This window comes from Physcomitrium patens, chromosome 21 (assembly GCF_059467195.1).
Source record: "Physcomitrium patens ecotype Gransden chromosome 21, ASM5946719v1, whole genome shotgun sequence".
NCBI lineage: Eukaryota > Viridiplantae > Streptophyta > Bryopsida > Funariales > Funariaceae > Physcomitrium > Physcomitrium patens.
This window is the reverse complement of record NC_143430.1, coordinates 938,194-956,264: the sequence shown is the minus strand read 5'-3', so window position 1 is coordinate 956,264 and position 18,071 is coordinate 938,194. Positions and strand designations below refer to the sequence as shown.

At 42.5% G+C, this 18,071-nt stretch overlaps 2 protein-coding genes across 3 annotated transcripts; both read right to left on the bottom strand.

Annotated features, from left to right (window-relative positions):
- Positions 1-201: 201 nt before the first annotated feature.
- LOC112274360 (uncharacterized) lies at positions 202-9,660 on the bottom strand. The gene is made up of 13 exons (XM_024503795.3): positions 9,351-9,660; positions 8,606-9,004; positions 7,994-8,194; positions 7,527-7,638; positions 7,354-7,399; positions 7,013-7,065; positions 6,833-6,888; positions 6,502-6,654; positions 4,923-6,286; positions 3,524-3,996; positions 1,199-3,008; positions 924-1,013; positions 202-633 (listed from the first exon to the last, which is right to left on the bottom strand). Exons 2-13 carry the CDS (start codon positions 8,662-8,664, stop codon positions 581-583), a joined length of 4,470 nt encoding a protein of 1,489 aa, XP_024359563.1. The 5' UTR covers positions 8,665-9,004; positions 9,351-9,660; the 3' UTR covers positions 202-580.
- A 4,471-nt stretch (positions 9,661-14,131) lies between these two features.
- Positions 14,132-17,182, bottom strand: LOC112274408 (ribosome-binding factor PSRP1, chloroplastic). Of its 2 annotated transcripts, none has more exons than XM_024503875.3 (6): positions 17,036-17,182; positions 16,362-16,850; positions 15,980-16,123; positions 15,120-15,359; positions 14,811-14,919; positions 14,132-14,611 (listed from the first exon to the last, which is right to left on the bottom strand). In XM_024503875.3, the coding sequence occupies exons 2-6, from the start codon at positions 16,653-16,655 to the stop codon at positions 14,505-14,507; spliced, it is 894 nt and encodes a 297-aa protein (XP_024359643.1). In that variant the 5' UTR covers positions 16,656-16,850; positions 17,036-17,182; the 3' UTR covers positions 14,132-14,504. The 2 variants fall into 2 exon arrangements, with proteins under 2 accessions (XP_024359643.1, XP_024359645.1); XM_024503877.3 differs by having other exon boundaries at positions 16,362-16,747.
- Positions 17,183-18,071: the final 889 nt, after the last annotated feature.

Below are 18,071 nucleotides of genomic sequence, written 5' to 3'. Positions count from 1 at the left end.
AATCCTTTATTAAATTGAAATAATTATATGAAATCAAGTAGAAAAGGGATGACTGTATATAGGATTATTAGCCATGTATTTTAAATGATGAAATTACAATTGCATCAACATGAAGTGCAGGTCTGCGACTAGGATTGTTCAATTGAAAATGAGCTTTCCTAGTATAAAAACAATGAAAAGAAGATCCACAAGTCCTTGATGGGGACAGAAGAAAACTTAGTTCAATCATCAATCTTACTAAACAGGACCCCACAAACATGGGCAGACTAGTATCAGGAGCCTTGCCACGAAAGGCTGAGAGGGATCCCTTACATTCTATGTAAAATCCAATAGCTGGGGGCTATCTCTACACAAAATTAGGTGAACACACTGTGAATGACACGAGTGATTCATATACGAAGGCAGAATAACTTGTTTATGCAAATAAAACTGTGAATGCGGACCTCATTTTGACGACAGAAGCTGCATTCTCGCAGCTTAGGGCAATTAAGCATGCGCCAGGGAAACTTGACAGACATCATGAAGGCCTGCTGGTCAAGAAATCCTTAAATGTCACTGCCAGCCAGAACCATTCCTTCTCTCACTGTTTAACTTTACTCCGAAAAGATGACAATGAAAAGAACGATCGAGGTGCTGCATCAACAAACAGTACGCAGTCAGACAGTAACTTCATTCGTAGAAGAAACCTCTAGAATAGAAGCAAAGGAGTCTTCTCCAGCAGCATCTACAAGTATCACCACAAGAGCCAGTACTCAAAGAAAAAGAAAAAGAAAAACATGGATTTGATTATGGCATTCATACATTCTACTAACAGTGCAACATTTCCAACCCAGACACTCCACTCATCGATGCCACATTAAGAAGCTGCGAAACACACAAGGCGACAGAGCGAGGGTTTAATCAGGTATGTGTAATAGTGACACCTTTCAGAAGGCTACTTGAGCCGACATGTTCATCCCGCATCTTAAAATGAACTGGTGCTAGAGGGGGTACGGCACTTCTAACAAACGGTACTGCACGAGCCACAAACTGTGCGTCAGAAAGGGTATTCCTGACCAGATCAAAGACTTGGAGAACTCTACTTTGCTACGTGTATAGCCCACAGACACACAAGAACAATTGGTACTTACGTTCACCATCTTACAAGGGAGTAAGACCAAAGAACCTGCGAAATATATAACAGAAAAACGCTGCTTACTTGAAATTAGACGGGATCCAACATCCTCATTTTCAGTGGCGAAGTCTTCAGGAATCGCGGGAGGTCCTGTTAGCGCAGAAGCCTTGGAAGGCGCGCGAGAACCAAGGTTCCTCTGTGCGATATTAGTCAACTCCTCCGTCCGCCCTCCATGCTCACTAACGGAATCAAAAAAGTCGTCGTCGATATCTGAGGGACTATCACTTGTAGTTGACACACCGCTGCCCTTGTCCTTCTTTTTCAAACCAAACTTCAAAAGCTTTTTCAAGCCTCGTGTAGATTCCTTCACAGTGGGCGGTCCCGAGATCTTCTGAGAATTAAGCCAGTTCTTCCGAAGCTTTGCACTTGTCTGGGTTTCGGGAGAAAGAGGAGGGGCACCAGAAGGTACAGAAAAGGGACCATCATGAGCAGGAAACCTGTCGGTAAAAGCTACGGGCGTAGTAGGAACATATGGCGAAGTTGCGATATCACCAGATGAATATCGATGGGCTTTGTGCAGATCCGGAACTTCGGACCCTTTGGGCGACAAAGACCTCAAAGGAATTGAATGTATTGGAGACGATCTTGGCGGAGGTGTTACTGTACCGCTGGGGATTGTATTCACCATGAAATCATTCTCTAATCCCTCATTCGAGAAATATCTCAATGCTGATGATTGCTGGTTTTCTAGCAGGACTCCTGCACGTGTGGTATCTTGGTCCGACTTTCTATAAAAAAAATCCTCCGAACTGCACCCATCTTGCGAGATCTCAGGCTCTTGCCACTCTTCAGGTCTTATGGACTCATCGTCATCATGTAGAACCGAAGCCAAACTCTGAGGAGCTGTACTGGGTCGTGTGGTCGAAATATCAGGTCTCTCCAAAGTGCAGGCCTGTGATGCTTCTATGGGATCTGGGCGCACACTTGCTTCTTTATCTTCATCCTCCTCACCAACCTCACGTTCAGCCTTGGCAAATTCAGGTTCCGAGTCAGAGATACTCTGATCTGCCTCCTCTTCATCAGCTTTCGATGGTTCCGGAGCAGCACCTACTTTAGATTTGCGAACCACAGGCCCAGATCCTGGACCAATCCCTCTACCTTTCCGTAGAAAAGGTTTGGACTCCACGTTTGCAGCTGATGTGGGTGAAGGTCGCTTAATTGGCTTACTTGTGGCACTCTGCTCATCTTGAGGGGTTTTGGGCACCAACAACTGAGCTTCCGTGGCAGAATCCGCCACAGCAGCAACACTTTTTCGTGTACCAACACGCCGATTCTTATCGTCGGTACCGACTCCCCGAGTACCAACGACGCTCCCATTGGGTTCTAGAGGAGTTGATGCACCGCGCGTACCAGGAAGTTTGCTACCTGTAATGCGGGGTCGCTCATTGTCAGTGCTCTTTCGTGGCAACCCAGGTTTTGTGTTCTCTTTCCGCAACTCAGCCAAGGAAGGCGCCGATCTACTCATGGGATTCTCAACTTCTTTAGTTTGGGGCGCAGTCTGAGACTTTCTCTGATTTGTTCGGACCGTTTTGAGGGCAGGGGCGGCAGTTGCGGGTGAGCTCACAGGTCCTCGAAGAGTTCCAGGAGACACTCTCTTTGAAGGTGATAATCTTCGAGCAGCATTGGACTTTGTTTTAGGAGTTAAAGATGGAGTAGGAATATGCGTTGGTTGTGCAGTCGGCGTCGTTGGTTGCTTTGCGGTGGCCCTTGTTGTTGATGCAGTGGAGACAGCAGAAGCAGCACCTGCCAATGGCGGACTTGGGCTACTTCGGGCTGCGATTCTTTCTCGTCGCTGATTCCCAATTTCCTCAAGCCGTTTAGCTTCATCATCACTCTGCACAAGGCATTCAGATGTCCGTGAAAAGATTCAAACATTTAAATTCACCCACCATTGTGAAAAAACCGTGCTGAAGATTCTAACCCTGTCGGGCTTGATCAGCTATCATGAGACATCAGAGCAAGAACTAAGGCACGTCGAAACTCGTGGTGGGAAAAAAAGACCCTACATTACTGCAGCTGCTACCATCAATTAAGCGATTCAAACTATATTTTCAACGTTTAAATTAAGCGGCCTGTAACATCCACCTTCGTGCACGTCTGGCAGTATAAATGATAATAGACAATATCAGCAATGAAGACAACGATATATGACAACAATATTGATACAACAATCAAAGACATCACTGATCCAAAACAGATCCAAACGCCCGTAATAAGTCAGCGAAGTCTATATCCGCGAGGCCGGGAATCGATTTGATTCACCACACTGTACATCACAACTGACCTTTCTGATGCTATACATAAGATAAACATCAGAAATGAAGGCTAAAAAAACGCTGCAATGTGTACCTTTAGCTTCTTGCTCTTCGCTAAGTCAGACTTGGGGGTTCGCGATTTTTCTGCCACAACTTGGGCTTCCCCATCAGAATTATCTCTAACTGACCCTCTTGTTTTGCGAGCAGCCATTTCTGCCTTCCGATACTCCAAGACCACTTCCATAGACTTCAGTTTAGCATTGGTATCCACCTTCCTTGATTCAGAACCATCCCGCAGTTTAGCATCTCTCTTTTCACGGTACTGCTCGTAAAACCTTCCTTTAGGCTCTTTAGGAGAAAGCAGGGTCCCAGGCTGCCCGGTAGACTCATGCTCACTACCATTTTCAGGAAAATCTATATCATAATCCACTGGCGTGTTCCACCCAGAGGATGCTGCACTGGGACTTTGTTCAGGTTCGCGTGACACATGTGCGAGAGAATCCCGATTGGTGTCCACTCGAAGCCCGTCCTTCCAACCGAAACCTTGCTTCACTACTCTAGAATGAACTGCAACGATGAAAAAATCCGTGTACTTTAGAACCAGCTTGTCTCCCCAAAGGTGCACAATCTACTTCTACGCTTACGCTACTTTCTACCTCATTAACAACAAAACACTTTCATATTGCAGGGCTGTGAGTAGTTCCATGGGATAATTATATCAGTTTGAACAACTCAACAGACGTGACCGCGTAGGTCGTAGTCAACATACTTAGCCCAGAGACACATTAACCAGGTAATCCCAGTGAACTACCCCATCAGCTCCACAATACCCATATTCTCCCTAAATGTAATCGACAAATATTCATCCAATCGTAACTAAACGCAGCCGTAAAATTGAACTCACTTCGTCCCGATTCAATCAATTAAATCGGTTCTAAAGGACCCCGAATCAAACTCAACCCCACCTAACATCACTCCAGGATGATATCAAAACATCAAACCTATTGAAGCTTGTGTGACTGCACACAATCAAGTAACATACGCATGAAAACAATCCAACTAATTAACAGTTTTCTATCAAAATTTCCTCTAAAAAGACCACAGAACGTCCTCATGCTCAATATCTAAGAAACATGCCCAGTAAACGAACGTTGATCAAAGACAATCCGCCTTAAAACCAAAAAAAGATCTCCTGGAACTGCAGCACTACTAGTCATGCGGGGAAGCTTGGAAACACAGGCACAACACGCAACATGTTGGCCCTACGTACACCAACCTAAATTGTATCGTTCGTTCCCTGATTTTAGTAGCGTCAATATATATATTGACCATAATCGAGTTATCGCCAATGAAGATTCACTCTTTGCAAGATAGTAATAGTATCCATAACCTGCACTACAATGTTAACAACGCCTAGAAAGCTATTCACCTCTGCTAATCATCTGAAATCCCAAGACCTAGTCCAGCAATTCCGCTCTGAAGAACATACTGACCTTGTTGCAGAGGGGAACCATTTAGCGGTCCAGGGACATCATCTGTCTCCTCATCACTTGGTTCCAACTCCTTGGGAGTAACTTTAGTGTTCCCAGATTGTTTAGTTGAAGCATAGTTAGCATTCTTCAACATGACCCCAGACCGCCGCATACTATTCCGTCCCACTTGCACCCTTCGCATAGGGGAAGATGAACGGCGTCGAGGTGATGACGCCCTTCGAACCACAGGTTTATTCTGCGATCGGTCACCAGCCCTCCCTGCTACTGGATGACGTTTCAGATCTACTCTGGAAGGTGCTGAATTATCAACATTGGCAATACCAAGTGCAGAAATTTCATTTCGGGCCATCTCCTGCACTTTCACTTCCTGCCTCGTATTATTCCCTTGCGTGACTGCTACTGAAGAAGAGAGAACGTTACCATTGGCTTCTGGAGGCTTCACCACAGGTTCAGCACTCAATGTTGACTGAACGTGTCCATTTCCTACATCCACGTGTACTTGGAATTTAGGCACCGTCAGACGAGGAAAACCATGCCCACTAGGTCCTATTGAGCCAGGGTGCCAAGGCTGATCAGACTGGCCTGAAGCAGCAGCAGCCCAGCTGGGTAAGCTTTCCCCACTCCTATGTAAGGAAGCACTTCCACCATTGCTGGCATTAAGAGTCCCTTGAACTGTCGCGTGATAACCGTCATTTCCGAGTAAGTGAGAGCCGCTTTCCACCTTGACACCACCGGAAAATCGGTGAGCTAAGAATTGAGGAGAAGATTCCCGTGCACGCCGCTGACATTGAGCATATCCATTTCGATTGCCTCCATCAAAGTCCATTCCTAATTCGTTAGCACCATCCCCATTGTACAAAATGGCTGGATGTTGAGAACCAAGCGAAGTGATCCTTCGAGAACTCGCATTCGAGAACAGAAGACTGTCATCGCCATGTGCTCTCCCGGCCATCTCTAGACTCTGAGCGATTCTAGATCCTTCATCCCAACTTGTTCGAGTAGACCCTCCTCTTGATCGTGAAAAATCCCCATTATAATCCCTTGTCCTATTGGGACTCAACATGCCTTCAAGAGGACTTCTCTTTCTGAGAAAATCTCCCCCAGAATAGGCCCGCATTGAAAGGTCCTCACCATAGTAATTACTGTAGGATCTAACACTAACGTCGTCTCTAAGGTCGTCCAACTTATTGTCACCTGCCTCGCTATGCATATCTGACCACAAATCGGATTCCCGTGGTCTAAAATGAGGGCTCGTGGGAACATTCCGAAGGCTTGCTGTGTCAGACAGAGGCCACTCATTCTCGTCCCAAACTCCTGATTCCTTGCTCTTCTTATGTACGCTTGTGAACATTACACACGCGTCACTGTATCAAGTCAAGCAACAAAAAAATAAAAATAAAAATAAAAATCAGATCCTAGGAACGTAATTTAACTGCGAGTCGGTAATATTCCCATATCTGTAGCCATATAATCTCTTCACATTCGCCCCAGACGACACATATATCGTTTTTCTATCAAGAGAACACATCTAGTATCAAAGCTACATTTTTAGCTGAGGAGAAGATCATAGAAGAGATACCCCAAGCGTTTTGCGCCGAAGCATTCTGCAAACACCAGTAGATGTTCCATTTTTTGCATATCGAATCCTGCTGCAGTTGCCCGTGCGAAAGCCATACTTTGTTCCTTGTGCAATAACATTTTCCGAGCTTCCATGGCTCGTAACAGGCGGCGCCTGCCATTCCAGGAGGTGAGGTCAAGATTCACGCACTTGCCGACGACTTGCATTACAGTGTAGTTTCCATGAAGTCGACCAGATGTTGAACTAAGAGAATTGCTCAAGACACAACATGGCAAGCAGTGCCATCAGAAAACAATCGACATGAACAAAGACAGAGGAAGAGAGCTTGCACCTAGAATTATCATCAGGAGCAGGGTTCTCGGCCTCATCTAGGGAGTTTCGCCTCGACTGCAAAAGAAACAACATATGAGAAGCAGGACTTCTTTTAAGATAGACTTTACCACGATAAAAGTACGCTTTGCTAAATTAAATAGTAACACCATCATGCTTAACGACAGAGTTGGGAGAATACCGGAGTCGGTGTGGGCGCTTGATCAGCCGTAGCCGTCAACAGAATGTTGCTAGCTGCATCATCAACCACACACACATTGTGGCCACATCGTGTGTCAAAATGTAAAATATACTAACCACACAACCCTCAACCACCTAACGAAAAGATAACACATAGCTCCCACAGTTGGACATGACACGTCTCCGACTAAGCTTTGGACTACAGCAGTAAACATGGCACATCCATGATTGCAGGGCGTATAATGGCATGTACAGGAACACCTAGGAAGCACAGAAATCACAAAGTCGCCATTGCTGCGTAAATTGCAATGCTAGAAGTTTTCATAGAGTTCTAGAACCAACCTGCTGATGGCGCTGCAACTGCGACGTCGGATTGCGACGCATCAGCCTGTCACGCCATACAGTCCCATTCTTAGTGCAAATTAAGACTGCATGTTGTCAGCTCCATGGAACATAGATGACTTCCGAGTGTTCCTCAGTTCTAAGTATGAAAGCCACGGTCCAAACACCCTTACCTTAGTGGATTCGATTGCATGTTCTCTAATGGCTCCATCCAGCTGTATTATTTCAGCTTCCACAGTGCCAACACGCTCAAGTACCTCCGGGGTGCTCACAAATCTGACAAACCTGAACATTTACCCCGGCATCCGAATGATGAGTACAAAGCACGCGTGCAACCACCTAGCACCACTTTCCGTGCAGATCACGAAAGTAGTTAAGTTTCATTTCCAATGATAAGGACCATTTACGAGAGCGGCAGCGACCCATTAAGCAAGGAGGGGATAAAGGAATGCGTTTCTCCTCACGTTGAAGTCGAACCACATTCACCTCCCACGTGGATGTTGAAAAATTTGCTATTCTAGTGAGACACCTAATGACGTTCCGACGGTGGAACTCCAACATTACAGAAATCAGACACCTGACAGGCATTAAAGCAGATGTGGTCAAGAACATTTTCAGGCAAGGCGCTTAGTGTAGCAACCTTTCAATAGTCCCCTTGGTAAACCACGCGGACGTCTCAGGCTTCGTTGCGGATCCATAACCAGGCGGAGGCACTAACTTGATCTCTTTCGTCCCTGTTGCGTATTGGTCTTCAGCAGCTTTCAAGTGCACTAGAAAAGGTTTAAGAAGGCCAGAAGCTAACCGCTCTGTCTCCTCTCCCCAGACTACTACGAGCTCGCACCTGAACAGAATCAAAATTCCTGTCAGAAACTCCCCTGAACTGGTCAACATGCTTTCTGCTGTCCTCATAGTTATTAATTATATTCATACTCCAGTGACTTGTACTGTGGCTGTTATACATACACACTTCGCGCGGTAGAGATTATGAAACATTTGCAGTTCCATGTCCATCATGGACCCCTATTTGAGCACTCACCATCATGTAGTCAACCAGCAATCTCCACCCAAAGCGTGAAAAAAAGAAAGGCATACACCCTAACTGGAATTCCATCCAAAGATTTCAGCAGAAGCTACCAGGGTGTGAAGAACAAGAGTTAAGTTTTTTTATTATTATTAAAAAAAACAAAAAAAGTACACAAGGCACGGAATGGTAGCAAGAACTGACGACACAAACGAGGTTGTGCGGCTGGACCTGTTCCGTGATGGCGTAAGCTGGAAAGCAGCATGGTCGAGAGCAACATCCGACTTCATCTTCCTCCCTATCTCCACTTGGTGGGAACTAGGAGACGCATGAGCTAGAACGCTGCCTACAGATTCTCCACCTTATTCCACCAACACGCCCACATGAAAGCCCTCACCATACTTGGACCACTGCTAGTTCACATTTTTCCCAGTTATCCCACCCACATTTCTGAGCACATCTACACGCCTTCATCTCATTGCTCGGCTGCTGACAGTAGACAAAATCCAGCGCACTCCATTCGCACAAGCAGCAACTTTCGCGTCGACGCATTTGCTACCAAAGGAATGTGTGGAATTCATTCGTTCTTGGTCAGTTTTGCTGAAACACACGACTGTGAAACGTCGTCACCTATATCCAAAAAAAAACAAAAAAAAAAAAAAAAAAAAAAAAAAAAAAAGGACGTAAGAGAGCCTGAATCAGTTGCAGCTGTACCCAAATTCCAAGCAAAGCACAATCACACCTAGAAAGTAAGCGATCGCAAACGTGGCGAGCGTGCTGCGAAAACAACATAGGGCAGGAAATGAAAAAAAAAAAAAATCATCAATGCAGTGGCATTCCGAAACGGGTAGATGCCACACAGAGGAAAGAATCAAGTTGAATCGAACAGGCCAGATCTGCCGAACCGAGCGCACAGCAAGTGATGGAAAAGTAACACCCCCAATCGCAGAGTCAGCAGATCTAAGCAGAGCAGTACCAGTGCCTGAGCAGCATGACGACGATCAACAAACAGGTCGAGATGGGTGATCGCGAAGCAGGTGGTAAAGGTGGAAACGCGTGAGAAGGGGGCAGTAGGATCGAGGTTTTGGGCCTCAAAGAGCGGAGCGAGCTAGCAAGCCAATCCCAAGCAACAAGCTCATGGGCTCATCTATTGCTCAATGGCAAGCAAAGCGAGGAAAGAGAGAGAATGAGATCGTGGGTGCATGAGGCAAGCAGGAAGGTACACAAGCACAGGAACACAGAGACGCAGGGAAGGAAGAACTTGCGAGTGAGGGAGGGAGGGAGGGAGGGAGGCGAGAGAGCGAGAGCGAGGCGGGGAGCAGCCATAGCCAGGCAGCGCCACCCGCACTCTCTGCCCTGCCCAACACCGCAACGTCGGTCCCGTAACCGCCACGCGGGGGCCCCTTCACCGGGACCCGAAAATCCCCCCCCCTCCCCCACCCCTCCCTTCGCCGTGAGGACCTACCACCGCGTGCTACAGGTCGTTCCCCCATGACTGCGTCACTGTGTTGCATGGTGAGCATGGTGATTGATGGATGCCGTGTTGTGCTGATTGCATTTCCTTTTGTAGGTTTTGTGAACTATATAACTGGGCCTTTTCCTGTTGTCTTTTTCTTTTTTATTCATGTGTGTGTGTGCATGGGGCACAGGGTGCATGCAGCAGAAGGATTGTATGATGTTTGTGGAGTGAGGCATGCAGGTTTTGATGAAAGTGTGGAACAGTCCAGTTTGCACATTTTCATAATAGTGTTGGAATCTACACTTGAGTTTGAATCTACATGTGTATGCATATGTGTGTGTGTGTGTGTGTATATATATATATATATATATATATTACTCACTCTTGTAACATGTTTTTGAACAACTGTACTCTATATAATAATAATAAAATCAACATGATTTTCTATTTACTTTTAAGTAAAACAATATGTAGAATGATTAAACTTTTCTCCCATTTTGAAGTTTAGGTATGGAATGTCCAACTTGGTATTAACATGAAATGTAATCTTTATGGGGAAAAAAAAAATGTAAACAAGTGTGTATGTACCTTATTTGTTTATTAAGTTATTTAGGAGGCTAAAATATTTATAAAGTGAGATATATAAATATTCTATCCAAAAAAGGGAAGTATTTGACAAATATCATTTAAAGATTCGGGAAAACAAGAAATATAACAAAATTCAGTGTAAAATTTCAGCCTTGCTAATAATAATCAAAACTCAAAAGCTTATGATAATAATTGGATAATTGAAATAAGTTTTCTGTAATTATAATACACACTTCAAATTTACATTTCTTAACATGAAATTTATTTATTTATTTTCCTCACTGAACTATGTATTTTGAAATAATTGGCAAGAATGAAATATATATATATATATATATATATTCATATTTTGTACAGGATTTTTCACTCTTAATGTTTTATGAATAATACTGAATTTTGTAACACAAATAACATCAGTGATGTATTAAACCTACTTTTCACTGTAGAATGATAACATACTATTCATTGCAAATTTCATAGATTATTTTAGTTTGAGTTGCCTCAATCCTGGCAACTAAGTGTACCATTATAGGATTAATTAATTTGGTGGCCTTTGATATATTGTTTTTGATCTTCTTCCATGAATTCAAGCTCAATAATGTTTTCTATGATATTACAGATGGATGGCTAATATATAGTTATAGTTAATATATATATATATATATATATTATAAATAACAATAACAACGATAAAATTATTTATTATATTGATAAAATAATACATGTCTAGAGTAATATTCAAATAACATAAAAGTTTCTACATATTGATAAATTATATTTTTTTAATACATTAGCATTGATGGTAAATGATGGAACCTGTCTATTTGTGCAAATTAGTTCAATTTTTCTATTTTGTGATGTATAGCAACAATCCTAGATAATGTGACTAGGTTTTTTCCTTTTAAAATTTCCTGGGATGTCAAAAAAGCAAACAAACACATTAGAGCAACATCTACAACTCATATCACTTAAGTAAAGACAAAACTTAAAATATCTATCTTTTGTAAATGTGCATGTCTAAAATACCAAAAAATATTTACTCAAAATTATTAAAAATTAATTTTTTGAGTAATTAAATGTGATTGAGACTAAGAACATCAGAGTGACATGTCTTCTTTACAAGGGTCAAGCATTTAAACGGATATTATTCCCTCATCACTAATTAAGAAATTAATAATAAAAAAATTACCATATTAGAATCTACAACCAACTACTGACAAAATAATTATTATTTATATTTCTGAGAGAAATATTGTATCAAAATACAGAATACTACTTTCCAATATAATTTCATGAATCCAAAACTTTTTATATATATATATATATATATAATTTTAAATAGTTATATTAATAGAATGATAATTTTTACAAAGAGTACTACAGAACAAGATGGCTTTGTACTCTTCTTCTATTTGTTTTTGTTAAGGTGTCTAAGAAATCAGAAACTGGTGTAACTAGTATTGGAATTTCCCCACCATTTACTCTTCTAAACATGTAAATTTATGAGGTGATTGAACTAACATTTGAATCCTTTCTGTCTGTATTAGCATTGATTGACACTAGCAGGAAGATGTCCTAGATTTGCCACAACTTGAAGAAATATTGGCTATGTTTATCCTTTAATAGAGTGTAAGGGAAATTCTTTGAAGAATTTTAAAGGATTCTTACATCTTTCTGAAAAAATTCGTGAGTACATACAACACTACGACAAGGAATCTGCTTTTGAGGAGCATTGATTATATATTATGTTTTGTTTTGTTTTTTTTTTGATATACTCTATTTTATTCATTTCCATAAACTTCAGAGGAAACAATGTGCTATGAAAATCTGCCCCTTAACATTCCTTTATCCCCTCAATGGTAACAACATTCACATTATGACTAAAAATTCTTCTTGGCACAAAGATGAAGAAACATCAATAGCATCTCTTAGTTTGCTTACCCACTTAATGAACTCAAACATACTTGACCCTCCACCTCACAAAATTTATTAGATCTAGCTCACCCACAGGGTCAACAAAGCCCTCATTTACTGCTTTAATATCTCTAGCTCTCCCCGACACTCAGACATTTGCTAGTCACAAACATAGCCACTTTAGCACACAAGACAACATCAAGACCACTCAACTTCTATTTTTATTTTTTTGAATCCCTCTCATTTTTCATAGTTCAATCAGCATAGGCACAATGATTTTTATTTTTATTTTTATTTTTTTAAGTAAGAAAAATTTGGATTTGCCCTTGGCTATCAACAGCCAAAAGACAACTGCACTCAAGCTCGAGCGCTTGGAAACTCAATAACTTGGAATAGTAATGATAGATCTAAAACAACACTATGTTTGTATGTGGCCTAAAAGTCACAACCAATGCTCTTGTAGTTGTTTGAAGCCATTGACTGTTGCATGACTATCAAAGTTTAATACAAAACAATCAACTGTCAGAACCACCAGCATTTGCTGACATGGGTTGTGACAAACACAGTGAGCATGTACAAAGCTACAATATGTGCATATACTGATTTCCTAAATTTTGATTAAGAGATACACTGAACTTGGATGTGAGGTCTGCTTGTCAAGTTCAATCATTTGTACATTGCATTAGATGCAGTGCTTAAAATAGTTATAGGAAAAATTAGGTTTAGGGATGCAATTCAGAACCATTAATGCTGGATTGATGTCTTGGTTGAGCCATGATCACATGCAAATTTGTGCTGAAGCATCTGGTTTGTCAGCTCCCTGACATTCATTATAAGATAATTCAGATCACTGTGGCCTTAACACAACCTTGATTGCTCAGAACTTGGCTTTGATCTGGTTAGCTTATTTTGCACTGTGATTTATTTTAATCAATGAAAGCAACACTACAAGTTGTACAAATTCAAATTCTGCAGCACAAGAATGTTGTGTTTTCAGAAGGTAAAAACTCTTTCTGTGAAAACAAAATAAATATTTAGATTTTATTATTGAAATATTGCTAATGATGTTAATGGTAAAACTATCAAAGTTATTATCTTCGCAAGGTGAAATCATATTCTTTCATATTTTATTTTTGCAATACTATACTCAAGTGGTAGACATATGAAATAAAATACAATATACAATGATTTTGACAACTGGAGATGATGTGGCAACCCCACTCAAAACAACTCACATTTCATTGCAAAGACATGGTATAAATTAAAGGGATATACCATAAGTGAAGAAAGAAAAACTAAACTCCTCATTAGCATGATTTTCCACCTAATAAGGAAGACTGAGAGTATTGCTGATCTGCTTTTCTAACCCACAGAAACAGGAATCAAAACATTCAGAAACCAAAGATTTCTTCATGTGGAGGATTGATGATTTTGGAAGTAGATGTTTCTGAAACTGAGACTGGAGGGAGATGCAGGAAATGACCCAGCCTGTGACAAGGTCAAATGAGATCAATTCTGTGCATTCACAACCAGCAGCATGTGCAACAAGTGGAATATTCATCATGTAGGATATTTTGGGTATGCTTGCAACGCAGCCCATAATCTTGTCTTGAAAATCAATGACAAGATGATCATGTCATTCCCTGTTTAGATGTCTACCCATGTTCATGGGAGAGAAGAAATAGGAGCATGGACAAGTGCACATGCCTTGAGTTGAGTTGAATTGGGTTGGGTAGTCACTTTTGGAGCAATAATAAGTTCATTCACAAAGCCATGACATGTCACACCTACAAATGTTTTTGTCCAAAAGTGATACTTTCATTTTTTCCATTTTTTTCCCATTTTTCTTTGTGTACAATGCTTCCTGCCAGTATCTTCAAGATTTCGGCGAGGTTTTAAGTGGGAAAAGCCCGATGCTTTCTCTATTTGGAGGAACTGCACATTCTGAGGTTGGCTGAATAAGTTGAAGTCCGTGGAATACGATACAAGATGCAATGTGATGTAAGCAGATCTGGGAACCAAGAGAAATAAAATTCCTACGGTGAGTTCCGACGATGTGATCTAAGTCTCTAGTCTTAGCAAGTTAACCCCCTGGACAAAAGCTTACAATCGACCACACTAGATCTTCACAGAAATGACTCTACAGTGGAACTCTAGGCACTGACGTTTCTAGTTAATTTTTGATGCTCCATTGCCAGCCTCCCAGGACTCATCATTTCGGGGTACAATTATTCCATAACCCCCGTGGGTCCGCTTGTAAAGGATGTTAATCTCCCCTGCACAGATCAATCCAAACCCATCAATGAACAAATATGAATAAAACCATGCCTACGGGGGAAGCACGCTGTACTCATAGGTAAGTTATAGCAATACATTCCAAGCAAGAGCTACGTTTAAAATGTTCCCAATTTACAGCAGATTACATAAGCTCGATTCTATAACTAGTCATAACTTAGACAACGTAGAAGTGCTCACCGCTTTCAACATTTCGGAAGGCGTAAAAATCATGGCCAACATTAACCAGTTGTTCAAGAGCTTCGAGGGGCTTCATTGGGCGCATTTCAAAGTATTTCGTACGAACCACCTGCACTTACATGATAGACCAGTTACCTAGTGAAGATCATATTTGTCCGGAGATGCAAGAAGCCTTACATGCTGGCGGTTATAGTCGCCGCATGAATTTAGCTGGACCATTGAAGCTGGTTTGTGCTGTTACCGAATTCGCTACACAAATATCACTCGTTGAGAAAAGGACGGAGAAATATTGAGTTTGTAAGAACATACCTCGTCAGGTAAATCATCAGGCTTCCGCTCGAGAATGGGATCCAGATCTACAACTTCGTTAGACAAGACTTCCCCAATGCGAGGTGAATACTTGGCGGGGCGCCCGTGGCCTCCATCCTTTTCCTTAATCTTCCGAAGCTTTCTTGAGATGACGTCTGAAACCCTGTCGATGCTCGCATACATGCTTTCAGCCTCCTCCTCTGCTCTCACAACACCGTGCTTCTTGGTAAACAGCGTAACCTGTCATACAAGCGTCACACCAAATTTTAATTACATCTGCCGAAATCGAGAATGACAGCTGATCGCTCAAAAAACATTCCATGACAATAGTGCACCTTTACAACTATGTAGTTGTAGTGGCGGCGATCGAATAGATGCCATCCATAGGCTGAAATCGAAAAACACGAAGAACGAAGGAGTCGTATCACAAAACCCCTAAGATCGTGAGGAAATGTGGAAGGCAAACAATGCTAGAATCAGATCTGAAGATGACAACACGTGATCCTACTTCACAGACGACCAAGAACCTCGACGCTCGATTGAAGTAATGCACTTCGCTTCATAATTAGGAAAGAATAGTTGGATTATGAAGTAGTTGTTCGACCACAGTAAACACTTCACGAGTATCAACATAATACTTTAAGCATTCTACGATACATTGCCCAGTTATCTTAGAAGAGCAAAAACATTGATGCCAACCAGGACGAACTAAAACCTCCCATGATTAAATGAAAAAAATCGACGTTCGCGGCTAGTACCTCGGAGTATCTAAGGGACCGATGTAATGGAAAATAAAGGAGGGTATAAAAGAGATTGTGATGCTTCAAATGCTTCCGGACATGATTTTTGGAACATCGTACCTCACATCTTTGGAGTCTTTCACCGCGCCCTGTTTCACCGCCTCGGACGGACATTCTTACATCAACTTCCTTTACAAGAGCACTCTGATTGTGGACTGCATTGCCAACTTTCTCTTCCACGTACTGCTTGATGGCATCAGTCAACTGTTGTCACGGCATCCACAACGCGAGTGTCAGAACTCAGAAGAGCCTCTCTAAGCATCACAAACCATCCACTGAAGTCGAAAGCTAATGCGGAGAATCGATGTCGAGATATGAAAAAATTAAAAAAAAAAAAAAAACCACAGGACTCGACATCAAATTCAATGTTGAATACTAACTGAAAAAACTGAAAAACAGCGGTACCCACACCGATAGTACTGAAGGCTTTAGGATTCTGTACCTCCAAATGCTTGCCCTGGATGACGAGCCTCACGCCAGCAAGAGTACCGCCCCAGGCCATGCACGTGGTGACCCTCCCCTTTTGCATTTCCACGCCGCTCTTCCCGAAATTCGATACATCAAGGCAAGCATGGCCATGGAAAGAAGAATTGAGGCTGGACACAGCGACAGTGGATTCCAGCCTCAAGAATGAAGAGCTCAGACCCGCCCTTCCAGCTGCGTTGCTCTGCGGTAACCTAGCGCTGCTGCAGCAGGCCACGCTCGCTGCCTGCCCCGTCGCTAAAATCGCCGCCATTGTGTCCTACTCCTCTCCAACTCTGTCGATCAGTTTTCGATTCTTCAGCAGAATGCGTCTCCGCCGAGAGCCGCCTTATTTAATTATCTTCCCTGCTGAAGGGCAGCTCGATTCTCGGATTCAAGTAACTCACTAAAACCCAGAACGCTTTCAACACAGCTTCCTCGAATCTAAATATCACACAAATCTTCCTTTCTACAGCATAACAAAGTACTATCAGGCTCGGCGAAATAAATCAATCATGAGAACCACTCCTGCGATACGAACACGCACTCTGAACATCCACCAACCACAATCCTGCAGACCGCAGCAGAACGAAGACGACAACGACAACAACCACAACAAAATCACCGAACACACAAAAAACCACAGAAACCCACCTCGAGTACGCAGCAAAAAGGAGTGCAGTGAGGTTTAAAAGAGGTCTCAAGAGAAGCAGTGTCGCGGAAACATGAAGCCAGGGAAGCAGGCTGCGACATTAGTACATGGGATCACAAAGCAGCAGAAGAAGGAGACATCCAGAGGCAGTCAGTGCAAGTGGCGTGTCTCCACGGCCCCCCTTTGCACAGCAACCCTGCCCCGCCCCTCGCCCCAGCCCTATCCATCCGGTGCTGCTGATGTGGCTGCTGTGGATTGTTAGCCGTGCCCCCGCATGCCGCTCTGTGTCTTGACTACCGACCTCCCTTGACTCCCAATATCTCCTCCTCGTCCTCGTCATCCATCCTACTACTACCCCCCTCTGGACCTGGAAAGCACGCACGGTGGATATGAACAACATGGATCTGGATCCAGAAAAGGGAGGGAAGGGAGGGGAAGGGACAAAAAGATGGGCGCATATCTATCCCCAACAGCGTGGTATCCAAGAACACGACAGGAGATGATGATGCGGAGGAGGGGATTCTATCACACGCGCTCTTCCACCTTCTCCAGATTCACAACCACCACCACCCCGCCAGTGTGCCTCGAGTAAGGGTTCCTCAAATCTTTTGGGTATTTGTTCACTCGAAGATATTACTAACCCCAACTCAGAAGAAGAAGGTGCAGTGGATGGGTTGTCCACAAAGATTACCATAGTTGAGATATTAACTTTTGGAAAGTTGAACAATTTCTTTCGAGAGAAGTTGGAAGGGGTAGTTGTTCATTTCTTTTACTTGTGTAGATAGTGATTCTGTTAGCATCTTCCATTCTATTTCTTGGTTCTTGTTGGTTTGATTTGAAAGAATTTTTACAAGGACTAAAATGTTTATGTGTTCCTTGTTTCATCATTGGGAGGTTTCAAACATCTACTTTTTGATAGATATTTCACCTATGATATTTTCTTGAAGTATCCTTTGATATATCAAAATATCACTTGATCCTTCTTCAAATCACCTACCTCATGAGTAAGGTGATTTCGAAATCAAAATATCAAAAGAG